Source organism: Myotis nattereri, assembly GCF_964212035.1.
Source record: "Myotis nattereri genome assembly, chromosome: 7".
Lineage (NCBI taxonomy): Eukaryota > Metazoa > Chordata > Mammalia > Chiroptera > Vespertilionidae > Myotis > Myotis nattereri.
Window position 1 is genome coordinate 17,924,562 of NC_138082.1, and position 19,632 is coordinate 17,944,193.

General features: G+C 40.9%; 1 protein-coding gene across 1 annotated transcript; it reads left to right on the forward strand.

Annotated features, from left to right (window-relative positions):
* The first annotated feature begins 13,817 nt into the window (after nt 1–13,817).
* On the forward strand, nt 13,818–14,629 carry LOC308522371 (histone H3.3A). The gene has a single exon (XM_081095736.1). The coding sequence runs from the start codon at nt 13,906–13,908 to the stop codon at nt 14,314–14,316; it is 411 nt and encodes a 136-aa protein (XP_080951862.1). The 5' UTR covers nt 13,818–13,905; the 3' UTR covers nt 14,317–14,629.
* Nucleotides 14,630–19,632: the final 5,003 nt, after the last annotated feature.

Sequence of the window (19,632 nt, forward strand, 5' to 3'; positions counted from 1 at the left end):
TGTCCTGCTCTTCCAATTAAGTTTCTTCATCTAACAATTATTTGAGTGTGTACCTGTTATGTGCCAGATACAGTTTTATGCTGTAGGAATTAAATTAAAAGACATAGCCATTGTCTTTTAGAGTCTGCTACTATTTATAGAAAGAGGTAGAAAACAAAGATAATTTCAGCACAATTGTGAGCGCTGCTATAAACAAATAGGAACTTTCAATGGGAACAACAGAAAGAACATTTAAGGGCTCATGCATGTTAGAGGCTCAGTAAATATTGAACAAAATCATAAATGAATGAGTAAATTAATTAAAGACCTTCAGTGTCAGGAAGGTCTCACCCACACACACACACACACACACACACACACACACACAGCCTTGAGAAAAGCAAGAGTTTTATGGGAATGCAGAAGGAGGAGGAGAGGGACTTAAGTAGAGTAGAAGGCAGGTATAAATTCAGAGGGTAGAGAGCATGGGTAGTTTAGGGAACTACACATAGATTCACTGGTAGATGGCTGGAAGTTAAAGATCCAACCTCCTGAATGGGACAGTTGGCAGGAGACATCATTGAGATCCTTGAAGACCACAAGAAGGATTGCAAAATATGTCCTATAGGTTAAGGGGTAGCTCCTAAGGAACGCTGAACAGAGAAGTGAAATGCCAACTTAACTTTAATAAAGATTACTTCTGGTTGCTCTTTGTTCTAGAAAGCTTTGAAAAATAAGAGAAAAGAAGAAAAGAGACAGTAACATGCCCCCCCCCCCAAATAGTCCCAGGGGTTGATGATCAGTGCCTACACCTGGGTCATGGAAGTGAGGAGGGAAAGTAGAGGGATGCCTATAGATTCAGGATGAATAATGAACAGGTTTGGTGGGGCATGGAGCGTGAGAAATAGAGAGAGAAAAACCCAGACTACCTCAATGCCAGATCTTCTTGCTTAAGCAGTCTATCAATCAGGGATAATAGAAAATGCATCTTAAAGAGATTAGGATACAAAACTAAGAATGGGTTGGACTGGGTCCAAAAAGGAGCTGCTAACTGTGCTTTCTGTAAATATAGAGATTCCCCTAGGCACCCCCTGCAGCTCTGTCAATGAGTTGAAGCCTCACAGGGGCAGGCAGATGAACTCTTTTAGGCTGAAGGCTGGAATCTGAGCAGAACTCAGCATCGCATAGCCCAGCTCTCCCTTTCTTTCACCCTTCCCAAGGTCTAAGGGCAAGTTCCCTCCAAGGCCTTCTCAGTCAACTCATCTAGAGTTTTCTCTTAGCGTCCATGGAAGACCCTGAGTGCATTGTCCACATTGGCTTTGCAGGCTTGGTACATGAAAACTACTTGCATTGAAAAACTTATGGTTGAGAAAAATCAATACCTTCTGGAAAAATTAAAGCCAGGCACCAAGGTCTTAAGTGAACTTATGAAAGCTCTGAACAATTTTGTTACTATAATTAAAATAAAAGTATATGGAAGGAAATTTACTATTTCATACAATAGCCAACAATTATTGAAGACTTTCTTTGAGCCTAGCCTTTCACATTATCATCTCATTTGGTCCTCACGTCAGCCCTACAAGTTAGATAACATACTCATGGTTAATAATAAACATTCTGCAATTATTTTTATTTACATTTTATTCTTTGTTATATTTAAGCATTTACCTTTTCTTCTCTTCAGTTTCAACCAGAAACTCATTGATAAACTTTTCTTGGCTGCATATAATATGAATACTAAAACTTGCTATATCTATTCCTTCAGCTAGATGTTTAATACTTTCCTGATAGTATTATTTACTAGAGGCCCGGTGCACAGATTTATGCACTGGTGGGGTCCCTTGGCTTGGCCTGGAGCTATAGAGCCGAAACTGGCTTGCCAACATCCCTCGAGAGGTCTCAGATTGTGAGAGGGCATGGACCAGGCTGAAGGACCCCACCAGTGCACTATTGGGGCCAGGGAGGGACCACAGGAGGGCTCCAGGGCATGTCCAGCCCATCTCACCTAGTTCCGATCAGCTAGACCCCAGCAGTAAGATAACATACTGGTCGGAGCAACTGCCTCCTGGAGGTCAGTTTGCGTCATAGCGACTGGTTGAATGGTCAAAGGAACAGTTGGACACATAGCATATTAGGCTTTTATGATATAGGAGAGTTATTTGTTTTCCCCTTCTACGTTCCACCACAGTCCCAGAGACAGAGAAGAACTTTAGTATCTATGATGAGAAAAACTTCACTGAGCTCTGAGTGTTTACAACTCCCCCTTAATAGAGAGACATAAAATGTTGGTAATTCTGTAAGCTACAGTTCAGGCTACGTATTCCCTACCTACACTTCCTGTAAATTTGGATTGGGTGGAGAATTGGGGGATGTGAAATAAGCATCGTTTTCTAGCTGTGGTTTATAATCTGGTATTATTGCATGCTTCCAAAATAAGGGAAAGAAATTAGGTAAACTATTTGTGAACATCTCTGAACATGAAAAATTAGTGCTTTATAGGCATTAAAAAGAACTTTGGAATCTATGTAGTCAGCATAATGCATTATGGTTGCTAGACCACTCAGGTCTGGCAGTTTCATTTTAGCAGATCAATTCTGCCCCACTATTGCTCCTAGGCTACAACTTGGCCAGATTTCACTTTAAAGGGCATTTTATGGCAAAGATCCAAACCCTCTCACAGCAGAAGCTGAATGCTAATGGAATTGTTGTGATTTAAAACTGTGAAACACAATCTATTTTTCAATGAAGGAAACAAAAACTATAACCACAAATATTTCCAGTAGCTTAACTCAACCTTGAAGGATATTTTTGCATTTTTATTCATTTTTTGATGACTAAAGGCCCAGTACACAAAAATTTGTGTACTCGGGGGGGCGGGGGTGGGGGGGCGTTTCCCTCAGCCTGGCCTGCGCCCATTTACAGTCCAGGACCCCTTGGGGGATGTCCACCTGTAAACTTAGGCCCACTCCCCGGGGGAACAGGTCTAAGCTTGCAGTCAGACATCCTTCTGGCAGCCAGGGAGCCCTCGGGGGATGTCCGACTAAAGGCTTAGGCCCCCAAGGGATCAGGTCTAAACCATTAGTTGGACATTCTTAGTGCTGCCACGGAGGTGGGAGAGGCTCCTGCCACCACCACTGCGCTGGCCAGCCATGAGCCAGCTTCTGGCTGAGTGGCACTCCCCATATGGAAGTGCACTGACCACCAGGGGAAAGCTCCTGCATTGAGCGTATGCCCCCTGGTGGCCAGTGCACATCATAGCAACCGGCCATTCTGCCATTCAGTCAATGTGCATATTAGCCTTTTATTATTATTACTAGAGGCCCGGTGCACAAAAATTTGTGCACTCAGGGACGAGGGGGGGGGGGCCCTCAGCCCGGCCTGTGCCCTCTTGCAGTCTGGGACCCCTCAAGAGATAATGACCTACTGGCTTAAGCCTGCTCCGGGGTGGCAGAGGGCAGGCCCAATCCCTAGGTGCAGCCCCTGGACAGGCTCAGAGCAGGGCCGATTGCGGAGTTGGGGCGCCACCCCCTGTCATGCACAGAGCAGGGCGGATTGGGAGGTTGCGATGCCACCCTCAGTCACGCTCAGGGTAGGGCCGATTGGGGGGTTGGGGCACCGCACCCTGTCACACTTAGGGCAGGGCCGATGGGGAGGTTATGGCTCTACCCCATTACACACAGAGCAGGGCCCGTGTGTGTGTGTGTGTGGGGGGGGGGGGGGGGGGGGTTGGGGCACCGCACCCTGTCACACACAGAGCAGGGCCGATCAAGGGGTTGGGGCATCGCACCCTGTCACACACAGAGCCGCAGGGCGATCAGGAGGTTGGGGAGCTCCCCTCTATCAGGCACAGAGCAGGGCTGATCAGGGGGTTGGGGCACCTTCCCCTGTCATGAACAGAGCACGGCAGATAGGGAAGTTGTGGCCCCACCCCCTGTCACACACACAGCCGCAGGGCGTTCAGGGGGTTTGGGCGCTGCCCCCTGTCACACACAGAGCCGCAGGGCAATCAGGGGGTTTGGGCGCTGCCCCCTGTCACTCTGATCCCAGTGCTGGGAGGCCTCGTGGCTCCGCTGATCCCGGTGCTGGGAGGCATATTACCCTTTTACTATATAGGATAGAGGCCTAGTGCACGGGTGGGGGCCGGCTGGTTTGCCCTGAAGGGTGTCCTGGATCAGGGTGGGGGTCCTGCTCAGGTGCCTGGCCTGCCTGAATGAGGGGATGATGGCTGTTTGCAGCTGGTCACACCCCCTTCAGGTTGGGGGTCCCACTTGGGTGCCTGGCCAGCCTGGATGAGGGGATGATGGCTGTTTGCAGCTGGTCACACACCCTTCAGGGTGGGGGTCCCCACTGGGGTGCCTGGCCAGTCTGGATGAGGGGGTGAGGGCTGTTTTCAGGCTGGGACTGAAGCTCCCAACTGCTCCTTTTTTTCTTTCTTTTTTTTTTTTATTCTGAGCCAGCTTTAGCTCTGAGGCTCCAGCTCTTAGGCCTCCGCTGCTGAAAGTAGGTATCTGGTTTGTTTTGGTTCAAAACAATGTATAACTCCAGCTCTGACTCCAGCTCTGAGATCCCAGCTCGCTGAAAGCTGGTTTCTGGAGTTTTGTTTAGCTTCTATTTTTGTAACTATGTTTCAAACTGCCAGCTCAGAGGCCTGCAGCGGCAGGCGGGGAACAGGGAACGTTGGAGTCCTCCGTCACTGAAGCAAGCAAGCCTCATGTTAGTTTCAAGCTGCCTGGCTGCCGGCCGCCATCTTGGCTGACAGTTAATTTGTATATCACCCTGATTAGCCAATGGGAAGGGTAGCGGTCGTACGCCAATTACCATGTTTCTCTTTTATTAGATAGGATAACTTTAACAAAACATATTATAGCACCTTACAGCAAAAACAACTCTGGAAAAAACTCAGGATCCTCATTAAACCAACACAAGTTTGCAAAGAGGAGAGGTGAGAATTGTCCTGTTATATAAAGAGGTGTTTGTAAAGGGGCACTGTCAGAAAAAGGGAGATGATTTAGGAATTTCGGGGGGTATCAATGCAAGACATGATGGCTAGTACCGCGATCATAGCAGTGAATAGCATGAAAAGTAGTGGGATTTTGGATATAGTATGGAGGTGAGGCAATAGAACTCATTGATGGACTAATTATGGGGTAAGAGGTAGAAATAAAAATCAGGGATAATATTTCATATTAATGAACTTCACACAAACAAACAACAAAGGATCATTGAACATTTTTAAAAAGTCTCAAAAATTAAAAGAATAAAAAATAAATGAAATAGGAGAAAAGAAACATAAAAATTATTAGCCATTATATTCATAAAACAAGAACAAGATCCCATAATCCTATCTAATAATAGAAAAACATGGTAATTGATCATACCTTCACTACTCCTCCCATTGGCTAATCAGTGAGATATGCAAATTAACCACCAACAAAGATGGCGATTAATTTGCATATGTAGGTGCGAAGCGGCTGAGCGAAGACTGAAGGCGGCTCCGGCCGGAGCAAAGGCCTGGGTCCTGGGTGCCAGAGGAAAACCAGTGCTGGCAGCCAGGGGAAGGGAAGGCCTATTGCACGAATCTTTTCATGCAACAGGCCTCTAGTATTTAAATAAAACTGGAGATTATAAAATAAATTTTAGAAAACAAAAAACATGATTGCAGAAATTAAAAGTTTGTGAAAATAAAGTTAAGGGAAAATGATTTACAAATTTGAATTAAAAGCAAAGGAGATAATTTTCAAAATTGGGAGTTTTGAGAGAGAGACTAAGTTAAAACTGTAGAAAATTTCCCAGAACTAAATAATGTTAATTCCTACATTGATATGACTCTCAAGATCTCATACAAGGATTTGAAAAAGATCCATACTAAGGGAATCCCTATGAAATGTTAGCATGGAGAAAGAAAAAATCCTAAAAGCTTTCAGAGGTAGAAAAACAATCAGAACATATTAACACAATCTTCTTAATAGCAACAACGGAAGCTAGAAGGTAGTGGCATAATTCATTCAAAGTTTTGACTAAAATATAATTTCCAAACTATAAGCTTATACGCAAATCAACTACTAATCAAGTGTGAGAGTAAATAAAAGCAATTTTCAGACACAGATTTAAGGTATTTATCTCTTATAAATATTTCTCAGGAAGTTATTTGATCATATTTTTACCAATATGAGGAAGAAAAACAGAAAAGGTGAAGAAACGTCTTAGGATATTAATTAAAAGAAGCCTTAGAATATTAATTAAAAGATAGTGGAATTGAAGGCCAAGAGATGAAAAGTACAGATTTTTTTAAAAAAATATCTTTATTATAGAAAATAATACAAATGCTCCCCCCCTTTTTTTTCCCATTGACCCTCTCTATCCCACGCCCACCCCTCCCAGGCCTTCACCATTCTATTGTCTGTGTGCATGGGCTATACATACATGCATATAAGTTCTCGGGTAAATCTCTCCCCACCATGCTCCCACCCCCACCTTCCTTCTGAGTCTATTCCAAGCTTCTATGTCTCTGGATCTATTTTGTTCATCAGTTTATTTTGTTCGTTAGATTCCACATATGAGTGAGATCATGTGATATTTGTCTTTCTTTGACTGGCTTATTTCGCTTAGCATAATACTCTCCAGGTCCCTCCATGCTGTCTCAAATGATAAGAGATCCTTCCTTTTTATAGCTGCATAGAAAAGTCCAGATTTTAACTGGGTAAAAACAAAGCTCCAAAAGGCATAACTCAAATAATGAAATGATACTTAATTTTTAAAATAGATTAAATGGAGATGGTTAGCTTTATTGGAAAAGTTAGGAGATTAATCAGTGGTTGGTATATATGAAGCCAAACAAAAACAAAGGCAAATGTAAACTTCAGGAACAACAACAAAAAAAGCTGTATAAAAAGCAAATTGTAATTATCATTATATTGATCATCTCTAAATAATATTTCCATAATAATAATATCAGTAATATAAGCTCTGAATATTTATTTAACACCAAATTATAAAATATCTCTATTGGCAGAATAGAAAGAAGACTGTATGAGTGAATGTCGGAGGAAATGTGGCAGGAGTGACAGGGCAGGGGTGTACAGAGCTAAATTCTCATCTTTAATAACAGGAAGTTCATAGATAATGTCTAAAATGAAAGAATCAAGAAATACTAATAAAGCATGTCACTTGGAAATACAGACGTAAATACTAGAATGTATAGTTAAAAGTGTTGCAGATGGTTGCCAAGAGTATAAGGAAGTGAAATGGAATTGGATATATCAAGGTTCTGCTGTTTTTATTATAAACTCAGTAGTATTATATGACTTTTAAAATATTTATACATATATTAAGATCCCTTCTATCATGTTTATTTTACTGTTAACAAATTTTCATATATCTGTGGAAGCAGTGGTCACACCTAAAAATGTGCCAGAGAAACTTGATCATTGGATACAAAAATATCACCAACTTTCTCATGATATAGCTTCCAGTCAGGAAGAGAAACATCGTTTTGAAAAGAAAGTGATCCCATAAAGTTAGATCAGCAAATACCTACCTTTAAAAAAAAATAATCCATCAGATAAAGTATGAGTAGCTAGAAAACCTGAAACTAGGTGTTAAACTGCATTAGCAGCAGTATCAACGCATTCCTTCCCCATTTCCCCAAGAATCCAGTTTGGTGAAAATTAACTGATGTTAGAACCTGTCATTTTTTCCAAAGTGATGAATTAATTTATACTTAGAGCCAGGGCCTTATTCACTGTTTATCCAAGTTGTGAGGGATAAGTTGAGGAGAGACAGGCTATTTGGATTTATTTAATTCTGTGCTACGCTCCATGGAGTGACCAATGTCTCTTCCTTACTGACCAAGTGAGCCTTCATTAGGATCCCATAAGGGAAACTACTATTTAATAACTAGAGGCCTAGTGCACGAGATTTGTGCACTTGGGGGGGGTCCCTCAGCCCAGCCTGCACCCCCTCACAGTCCAGGAGCCCTCAGGGGATGTCCAACTGCCAGCTTAGCACTGCCACGGGAGAGTCTCCTGCACCACAGCTGCTCTTGCCAGCTGTGAGCCCGGCTTCTGGCTGAGCGGTGCTCTCCCTGTGGGAGTGCACTGACCACCAGGGAGCAGCTCCTACATTGAGCATCTGCCCCTGGTGGTCAGTGCGCATCATAGCAACTGGTCTTTCTGCAGTTCAGTAGATTTGCATATTAGCCTTTTATTATATAGGACTAGAGGCCTGTTGCATGAAGAGATTCATGCAATAGGCCTTCCTTTCCCCTGGCTGCTGGCACCGGTTTGCCTCCAGCACCTGGGGCCCAGGCCTTCGCTCTGGCCGAGTTCTGGCCGGAGCCGGCCCCAGAAACGTCAGGCCTCACTGCTCCGCCGGCCCAGGAAATGTCAGGCCTTGCTGCTCTGCTGGCCCTGGGGCCTTGAGGCCTCGCTGCTCCGCTGGCCCTGGGGGCGTCAGGTCTCACTGCTCCTCCGGCCTGGGCCATCAGGCTTTGCTCCACTGCTTGGAGCCTATGTATGCAAATTAACCACCATCTTCGTTGGTGGTTAATTTGCATATCACACTGATTAGCCAATGGGAGGCATAGCGAAGGTACAGTCAATTACCATGTTTGTCTATTATTAGATAGGATACTTAGATTCTCAAAATATTTTCCTCTGTCAGAAAGAAACACCCCCCACACATATACACCACTGGGAATAATATGTCAAAATGACAGTCATAAAGGGACTATGTGCTCTGTACTTTTTTGTTTTGCCTCTATTATCAGGTTACTTATTTCATTAATGCTTATAGAACTGTCTAATCCTTTAAGCCAATGTTCCATTATGTGTTACAATTATTTCCCACATGAGTGATTTTTGTACATTATTTAGTGCTACCAAACACACATTCACTCTTGTTACTTTTAAATTAATTCATAGCTACATCAAGCTTCCTCTTGCCCTTTTATTTAATTGAAAAAGATTAAAAATAATGTATCCTGAAAAGGTTTTTTAAATTTGTTGTTTATTTTCCCCTTACCCTTAAATGAGAACTTGGTAAGGTAACCCTCAGCTAGTACACATCTGAAGTACACTCAAGGTTTGCTGACAGCTTCATGAGACATCGATGTAGCTTACTCTATAGTATGGAGGGAAAGTTCTCCTCCTACATAAACCATTGTTCTACAGGTGATCGTACAATACTTTGTGACCTAAAAATAAATGCCTGCTAACAGAAATGCTAATTTTTCTCCTTTTTAACCAAAGGAGAAACTACTATTTCTTGCATTGTACCCATTCTCTCTACAGGGACCAGTGTGATAAAAGTTTTCACAAAAAGAAGTAAAACTCATATTTCCTATCTTTTTCAAATTCAGAACCCGCTGCAATTTGGGTTACTACAAATAAAAATGAAATAAAAATATAGCTATAGGAACAGGGTGTTCACAGAGGGATTAGATTTAAGACTGAGTGTTCAGCTGCTGGAATATAGGAAGAAAGACAAGCAATACTATGGATAATCAAATACTCTGATGATTCCTGCACTAGTTCTTGATGTATATTAATCCATATTAAGAATGGGAAGTTCTAAAATAGCCTCAGCTATAGCTGGACACTTTTGCCTAAGAGTTCTTTATGATCATGAAAGGCAAAGGGAAAATAACCCAAAACCTCTATGGTCAGAAAAATCAGTTATGGTAAAGAGAAATGCAAGAGTTGTGCTTTAGCCGGTGTGTGTGATCCTGGTTGACCAAAGAAAGAGGACAAGAGAAAGTGTAAAGCAGTAAGGGAAAAGCCTTGTCAAGAGGCCTTTGGACAAAAATGAAATGGGGAGAGATGGCATTCAGATTCCAAGTGTATAGGCTTAAGAGACCATGGGGCATAATATCTGAAATGAGAACTGACTTAACACAGTTGGAACTTGTGGTTACTGCTCATGATTTATAGCTTTGACAAAGAAATCAGAATATTAGACTACAAAATTCAGAGACCAAAGTGTTCCTTGATGTATTTTTTGCTTGTGTACATCAAAATCACATAATTTATTTTGTGTGGGCTATTCTCTTTGCTATGTTTTGTTTAATTTTATTTATTTCATAGTTATATTTCTCTTAATGCACTTAGCCTGCATTCATTTTGCTGAATTTTATTTATTGTATAGTTATATTTCTCTTAATGAGCATATCCTACATTCTCTGACATCAACAAAAACGACTGATATGCCCGGGCTGGTTTTGCTCAGTGGTTGGAGCATTGGCACATGGATGAAGGGGTCGTGGGTTCAATTCCCAGTCAAGAGCATCTTATATTGGTAACAGATTCTCCAGCCCTGGCAGGGGTGTGTGCTGTGTGGGAGGCAACCAATTGATGTGTCTCTCTCACATTGATGTTTCTCTTTCTTTTTCTTTCCCCCTCTTCCCTTCTCTCTCTCTCTCTCTCTCTCTCTCTCTCTCTCTCTCTCTCTCTCTCCTCTGTCCCTTCCACTTTCTCTTGAAATCAATGGAAAAAATATACATGGGTGAGAATTTAAAAAACAAAAAACTACTGATATAGTGACTCCTTGAAAAAAGTTTTGACAGAATAAACTCCAATATGCCATTTACCTTATGCAATTTTTATTTTCCCATATTTTTCCTTAATAACTATGGAAGTAGAGATTATCAAAATTCCCATCACACACCCAGTATGGCATAAATTTCAGTTTGGCATTGCCGATTAAACCGTATCTTATCAGGGCACAAAAATTAGAGAAGGCACATTACAATTTGAAAAAGAAATTCTTAAACTTTTTACCACAAAGTAATATTTAATAATTCATTGGAACAAAATAAGAGGAAACTGCCTTGGAGGACAGAAAATAAAAAAATAACACTACATGGCAGGAGAGGCATAAATATAGACAGGCTGGTGGGAAATAAGCCGGTAGCACTGTCATGCTCTTAACTGTGAGTTCTAGCAAGACCACAGCTCCGTGCCCGCCCAGAGAGGAGGACTACACACAGAGCCATCACACGTGTGGCACCATCTGGTGACAGAATGAACAAATCGGACTGATTAAAGCTGCACGAATTCTATAGCCAGAGAAGACGGAGGAGGAAGCAGGGAATCAAGATAACATGGTTACATTTGCTCAAGTTTATTTCTTTGGCAGTCTCTCATGCTTCATTCTAACTATCTCCCAAATTCACTTTCTTCTTGCCAACCAATTTATGGACTACCCACCTGAAGTAAAATCAGGTGTGTTCACCTTTGGCAAGAGAAATAGATGCATTTTGAGCTACTTTTTGAGCTTGGATCATTTCTCAAGATGTCTTCACTATCTCTTTGGACTCAAAAGGTCATTACTTCCTCTTTGTTAAAAAATGAAAAGAAAATCCAATATTTTTCAGAATTTACTATTTGGAGCTAGAACTTGGTTTATAGGATCTTTATTATTTAATTTTAGAATTGCCTATATACCCTTAATGTGATGTACAGGGAAAGATACTTATACAAGCAAAGGAATGTAATGAAAGGACATCAGGGAATAAGTGATTAACCATCGAACTTGTGTTCAAAGATGCCAAATGTAGTCCTGAGTACAGATCAGTTCACCACAAAATCCATGCCATCAACATGAAGAAAGGGCAAGAAAAGCCTTTGGGTTTTGGTTTGCTTTGGTTTCATTTGTTAATACAAACGACCCCATTATCCTATTGGTACGTAAATGTTTGTCATTATAATAAAAGAACAATGAAGCCTGTGCTTCAAAAGAGGCTGTTTGCTTGACATTCTGAAAGTCCATAACTTTTCTAAATGTTCTGGCTGGACCTAAAAGAAAAATCCTGAAGGAAGATGCTCCTGGCTGTCCAGAAACCCATTAGGCTACAGGGCTGAGCAAATCCTGTAAGTATTTTACTGCACAGCTGAGATACCCTGGCTTTGGTGGATTATGGTATCCCTGTCACTAATGGAATTCCTAACCCCAGTGGAGGAGGGGGAAGATTCTCAACCTCTAAGAAATCACTGGCCTAAGTCTGGGGAATGTGGTGAGTTTTGTTTTCCTAAACAAACTCTTTCACCTGTTTCAGTTAACTTGTGCATTTCTACTAGAAAAAGCAATGCAGTCGGGGGGGAGAGGAGCACAGAGGTAAAAGCAACCTGATTTTATTCATTCATTCATTTATTCATTCACTAACTTTCTTACTCAACAACTTATTGAATAGATTCTAAGTGCCAGGTATTATTTTGCTAGGTAATAGAAAACTAATGGAAAAAAAAAGGAAGGAAGAGAGGAAAGAAGGAAGCAAGAAAGGAAGGAAGGAAGGAAGGAAGGAAGGAAGGAAGGAAGGAAGGAAGGAAGGAAGGGAGGAAGGGAGGAAGGAAGGAAGACATGGTCTGTGTAATCAGAGTCAATAACACAGAGATTGAGGAAGACCCTAAACATTGCAAAAAATTTGCAAAGTTTATAATTTCTGCATTGGTTTAAGGTCTAACAAGGAAAAGTACGGAGTGAGAAGAAAGTATATAAAGCAGTTCTTGATGTGGTAACATTGGTTTTCATGCAGTTGGTAAAATGCTTCCCAGAGGACAACCCTGTGAGGAAAGGAGAGTGGTTATGGAGTTCATGGCACCAATGAAGGACTGCAGGCTCTGAGGTTACATATGTTTCAGAAGGTCAAGTAGCTAGTGGGACCCAGGGCCAGAAGTAGGGTCCAGGTATTTTTTCACCATTCTTTTCCTCATATCACACTACCTGTCATTTGAATGCAGCCATTTTTGAAAGTGAAACATTTGAGGAAGTTGTCCATTTTGTTGGATTGTCCCACACGACACAGTCTTCAGCAGAAACAGTACTTCTTATAACATAGGCTTTTATGTTTAAAACACTTGCCCAAAGTTACCCAGCTCTTTCCAACGCGCCCCCACCCCCGCCCCAAATGGCATGTTGGGTATAAAATTCTCCCCACTTGCAGAACAGGACTTATTTGCTTCACTATGGTCTTGAAACACCTGCATGACCATCTGCCTCCCACAAGCTAACTTCCATCTCTACAGAATTTCAACACACCAACCAGAGACAATCGAATGATCACACTCCCTGGAATCAGACAAGCCCCGGAGATGCTATGCTATCTAGACAACACTCAGTAGTCTACTGAAAAGACACTCGATAATCTTTTGATTGCCCATTACAAAAGTCTTTCATAATAATGACTGCCACTGTCTTTACCATCTACGCTGGCCATTAGAGTCAGGTGGATTCTTTGATGTCACACATTCATCATGAATACAGTGAAATAAGCGATTCTTAGTCTATCATCCACAAATCCGCTAATTCACACATTCAACAAATTCAGCCATGTGCAAGACAAAAAAGAATACAAATCACTTTTATAATATCCTTTAAAAAATATAAAAGGAAAATTTGTTTTATGTTTACATGAAAAATGTATACCTTGGATAAGTAACTTGATTTTTTTTCTCTACTCCTTTATTTGAAAGATGAAATAATTGCCCTGCTCACCTCAGAGAGTTCTTGGAAGCATTAAGTAAGATAGCACATGTGACATGTTGAAATGCATACATTACTTTTCAAAGGGCAAGTTATTTTCATTGCAATTAAGCTACGTACTGGGGAGGACAAAGCAGGGACTAAGCCAAGAGACCTGAATTCTAATGCTTGCCCTTCCTAATGTAGTTGTTTAAATTTGAGTAAGTACTAAACCTCTGTTTATCTTTAAAATAAGAGGATTAAAATCTGTTTTTCCCAATTCAAAACTGATTTAATTCTTAGCACATTAATAGATGACAATAGAAAAGAAAAACCTAAAGGTAATTCTTTTTTAAAAAATCAACAAACGTGTTCGCCGCCGCCGCCGTGGCTCTCCAACGCCTGCGCCGCCTCCAGCTCGCCGAGCTCCAGCCGAAGGAGAAGGGGGGTAAGTGACGAGGTCCCTGCGCCATGGCTCGTACCAAGCAGACCGCCCGCAAGTCGACTGGGGGCAAAGCGCCTCGGAAGCAGCTGGCGACCAAAGCCGCTCGGAAGAGTGCGCCCTCCACCGGAGGGGTGAAGAAGCCGCATCGCTACAGGCCTGGTACCGTGGCACTTCGTGAAATTAGACGTTATCAGAAGTCCACTGAGCTGCTCATTCGCAAGCTTCCCTTCCAGCGTCTGGTGCGAGAAATTGCTCAGGACTTCAAAACAGACCTGCGCTTCCAGAGCGCGGCCATTGGTGCTTTGCAGGAGGCAAGTGAGGCCTATCTGGTTGGCCTGTTTGAAGACACCAACCTGTGTGCTATCCATGCCAAACGTGTAACAATTATGCCAAAAGACATCCAGCTAGCACGCCGCATACGTGGAGAACGTGCTTAAGAATCCACTATGATGGAAACATTTCATTCTTTTAAAAATTTTTCTCTTCTTCCTGTTATTGGTAGTTCTGAACGTTAGTTTTGTTTTCTTTTTTTTCCATGGGGTCAAAAGGTACCTAAGTATATGATTGCAAGTTGAAAATAGGGGACAAATCAGGTATTTGGCAGTTTTTCCATTTTCATTTGTGTGTGAATTTTTTTAATATAAATGCGGGGACATAAAGCATTAATGCAAGTCAAATGTTTCAGTGAACAAGTTTCAGCAGTTCAACTTTATAACAATATAAATAAACCTGTTAAATTTTTCTGGACAATGCCAGCATTTGGATTTTTTTAAAACAAGTAAATTTCTTATTGATGGCAACTAAATGGTGTTTGTAGCATTTTTATCACACAGTAGATTCCATCCATTCACTATACTTTTCTAACTTAGTTGTCCTACATGCCAGTACATGTTTTTAATGTTGTCTGTCTTCTGTGCTGTTCCTGTAAGTTTGCTATTAAAATACATTAAACTATAAAAAAAAAATCAACAAATATTTATTGACTGCCTGACCTTGTGATTTAATAAGAAACAACACCTAGATTGTGCCTTCAAGGAGCTCACTCTATTGGTAAATCTGTGCACCTTTCAGGTACTTGGTCGTGTCACTGTGATCTGCAATCCTGTGGTATTGCTCATGGTTTACTATCTTTGTATGCAGAGGCAGTTGCAATGGCTTCCATGTGGCCTTTCCTGCCATAATAGCAATGTGAGGATTTCAAAATTTGCCAAGCACATCCATTCCAACTATATATCCTGAAATGGGGGGTTGTGGGGGGGCAACTTCCCGGGGAGCATTTGTGGACATTTGGAGCTCATTGCATTTGGGGACACTCTGGGTCCAGGCCAACATTTTATCTATTATCTGACCCCCCCTAAGCCCCTGTTCTGAGTGGTGAACCATAGTAATGTTTGAGTTTCCAGGAATGAATGTCATTTCAGAGACAGTGCCCAGTAATCCCTAAATAATTGGATCCTTTCCCCTTTCCCAATGAATATTCATGCTGGTGAGTATTTTCAGTTCCCACTGAAGAATGCTAGAAGGGAAAATGTCCTGTAAATTTTGGGCTAGAGAGCAGGGTTCTTCCTCAAAGGAATCTGGACTCCCCTTTGTTCAAGCAACTCTGACTCTATTAACCAGCCCAAGTCTGGGAATTGGTTGAAGGACTGGTCATCACTCTTTGCTGTGGTGACTCACATCAGACTTCTGTTCGACTTTATTAAATAAAACTTTAGTAGCTGGTCATTGATTTCAATGTTAGGATCATCATCATTATCATCTAGCCAATATCAAAGATCTATATGGGCTAAGTCATCCTGATTTCTACAGTGTCTCTGCTGCCAACTGTACTCATGGTATCCACATTGTCTTTTGTAATGATAAGCAATCACTATCTGTTGCCATCTAGCAATTCCCATTTTCTCCATTGAATTCCAGGAGTTTAGTTTCTGGCAAGCATTCTCCTATCATTCTTGGCCTGTAGAAAACATCCCCATAAAGCTCTTCAAAGAAGCCAGAGCTCTCCTCATGAATATATTTCTTGCAACCTTGCCCAGCCCTGGGATAGGGAATGTCCTCTGGACTTTCCCAAGGTTAAGGGGTGTGTCAGCAGGTCTTATATAATAAACACACTCCAGCATTCCAATCTCTCTAAGCCTTTGGATACCTTCTCTACAATATACTGAGAAAGTTCTAGTATTACAGTTGTATTGAGTGTAAGTTAACTTTGGGTCTAGGTTCCAGTCAACCAGTCAAACAAATTATTAGACTTTTTCTTCACTGCTCAAGGCATCTCCATGAACCCAGAATCTCTACATAGTAAACCCTTTTTAACAAATTCAGCTTGATTCAACATTATTTCCTTCCAATCTAATCTGATTTGCTTAGCTGGGAATTTAAAACTCTAACCACATCATTTTCCCCCAAATTTGTCCAGAACATTTAAAAACAAGTAATATATCCCATTATACAGTTATTTTCACTAGGATATTCTATAGCAGAAACTTGATCTTCCTAAAGACTTGCTTCTTGTAGGTACTTGATACAGGTATTGAAAGTAAACATCTAAATAACTGTCAATGGATTCCTGGTATCTCTTTTATCACTGGCATTCAAATCCAATAAGATCAGAAAACCAATTCCAGACACTCATCTTTAACTTTCTTTTGCCCTGCAACTTTAAAGCTTCCGTTACAAATGACATCAACAATTAGTGTATAATCAGGGATGCAGAACAACTATGATATTATAGTATTAAAAAATTATTCTAGAATTACACCTTATACAATTATGGACCCTGAGGTAATAAAGGTCTGAAAATAATCAGAAAGATGTCACTGTTCAACCCTGGCATGAGTAAACCAGTTGAGTTTTCAGGAAGTTAAGCACGGCCACATGGTTCTGTGGACCATGAAGTAGGCTGATGTAGAAATCTATGGGCGTGGCTTCTGTGATTTTACAGCAAAGGATCTACTGGTGGGCTCTGCCTAGATAGCTCTTGATCAGAAGCACCAAGTGTTGGGAAGAACTGGATGCAGAATGGAAGAGGCAAGAGCACAGTGAGAGAAGTCCACACAAAGGTCCTGATATAGGAAGAAGTTTGGTTTATTTGAGACAGCGAAGGAGAAAAGTGTGGCTGAAGGTAGAAGAAACATTAATTTAAAATGACGCTGCAAAGATAGAAACAAGTCAAATCACATAGGGCCTTAGAGGAGTTTGCAAGTTATTCTAAGTGTGTTGGGAAAATATTGAAGGGTTTCCTAAGAAATGTGATCATTATCACCAGCATTATATTTACTTACATTGTGCCTGGGACTATGGTAAACATTTTCATAATCACGCATCTAACATTTACTGAGCATCTACTATGTACTAGACATTATGCTGGATACCAGAGATCTACCAGTGAACTAGGCTGTTGAACGTGGACCGTCTTTTCAAGAAGCTTATAATCTAGTAAGCGTCATTGCATTTAATACTCAAAATAGATCTACGAGATAAGAAACTGAGTCATGGGAGGGACGTGTTAAATTGCTTGAGGTTATCCGACTAGAAATTTACAGGGCCCATATTTGGATGCTGCTCAGTCATATTCCCACCACTTTCCTTTTAATCAGCAGTCTTCTACCTGCCTCCCATACTGTTATGTAAACACTCAGATGAACCAAGGAATAAATCACTGGGATATGATTAATTTCTTAATCTCCTCATGGTCCTCGGTTCTCTCTGCCTGTGTCAATGTGTGCATCTTAGGTGATCAATTTCACTTGAGCAAGGAAATGAGACAGCCTTGAGTATGTGAAGTGTCCTTTGCAGAATTCAGAGCAATTACATTTAGCAGTGCTCAGTTTATCATGTGTGTGGCGTGTGCTGAGCAGGCACTTTGCTGTCCATCATAAGTCGTGAAGTTCCACATTACACTGGACATGCTCACTGGGATGACACATCTCCTTATTGGAATCATATAGTTTCGTCATGTTCTCTTTCCTTAAACAGGAAGTGTAACCATAAGTATTTAAAAGGAGTTTTTTGAAAAAAAAAATGTCTGAGTGACTCCAAGAGAAAGAGAGTTAATTTAATGCTGACTTAAACCAGCATTGGACAGATAAAAATCTAAATTTGGTTGTCATAACTGTCAGGACATTTAGAAACCAAATAACTCACACCCTGCTAATTGCTTTTATGTTCATTTATCCAAGAGACGTGAGTCATCTCTCTCAGAATCCTCATTCTGAATGACTTACACCTTGTTGATGACAGAGCTCTATGTTATTCGTACAGAAACTCCCCAAGATGTATTTTGTTCAAAATCATTTTAACTTTCCCTGATTTGAGTTTATCTGATAAACTTGACTTCTTCTCTGCAATATGTGACCTAGGGGCCTAACCTAGGCTGCCTGTCTTTTCTGTATCCAAAGAGTTGTTCAGAAGCCAGGAAAGCTGAATTTCTGAACTTTTTGCCGCAAAGGGTGTTGACGTGGTGATGACAGATTAATCTAGGCACATGATTGCTGAAGCTCTGTTTTGGAAGCGTGGATTCTTTTCAGCAAGGGATCCAAAAACACCATGAAACACAATAGAGACATGAAAGTCCACATAGTGCATATGTGAGTCTATTAAAACAAGGGTCACCACATTCCAGGGCATTCAAGAAGTTATTGCATCACGACTCAGAGTCTAGATATACTTTCTTAATTGGGTATGAAATATGAGGGATTATTCCAATATCAAGGAAGGAGAACTAATATAAATGTAACTCATAGAATGTAATGTTTTAAATATTTATTGACAGAAAAAGTCTGCTAATTCAGATTAAAATTTTATCAAGATTTGCACACACACACACACACATACACACACACACACACCAGCATTCAGTAACAAAACATTTTGATTAATCCTTGATCCCCATTTTGTAGAACTGGAAATAACAACTTTACTTAAGCACTTCCAAACCAGCATATCCTCCCCATTCCCAGGCTTAACTCAATACTGGGAAGCAGATGTGTGAAGCCTGAAACAAATGTCTAGTTTAGACCTATTTTTGGCAAGTATTTCCTTGGTCTAACTTTTTTTTTAAACCATCAGCTGTTCATTAGAGGGACCATGTTAGACACAAGATTGGTTTTCCAAGAATTCAGCTATGGAGACTAAACCTTGACTCCCCTAAAATAACTCCCAAAGACTTTCTATCGTACATATCTGGGAATTTCACATAAAGGACATATTGGCACATAATTAAAACAGAATTAATGTGTTTGTTCAGTATAGGGAGTGGTAGTACAAATTGTCTGGAACATTATTCCAAATGGGAGGATCCAGCAGTAGGGATCAATCTTTCAGCTGAGTCAAATGTTGGCTTCTCTTCTGAGAATTCCGATATATGTACACCAACAAGTGTTACAATCAGGGATTTTGTTATGTGAATATCTTACCAGGAGACACTGATAAAAATATTAAAATAGTTTTTCTTGCCCTACCCTGTTTGGCTCAGTGGTTGGATCATCGGCCTGCAGACTGAAGGGTCCCAGGTTTGATTCCAGTCAAGGGCATGTACTTTGGTTGCGGGCACATCCCCAGTAGGGGGTGGGTAGGAGGCAGCTGATTCATGTTTCTCTCTTATCGATGTTTCTAACTCTCTATCCCTCTTCCTTCCTCTCTATAAAAAATCAATAAAATATATTTAAAAAAGGTTTTTCTTTAAATGAAGAACTATCCTGATATTATTGCCATTGATATTTCTGTTATCATAAATGCTTCAAAGGTACCCCAAG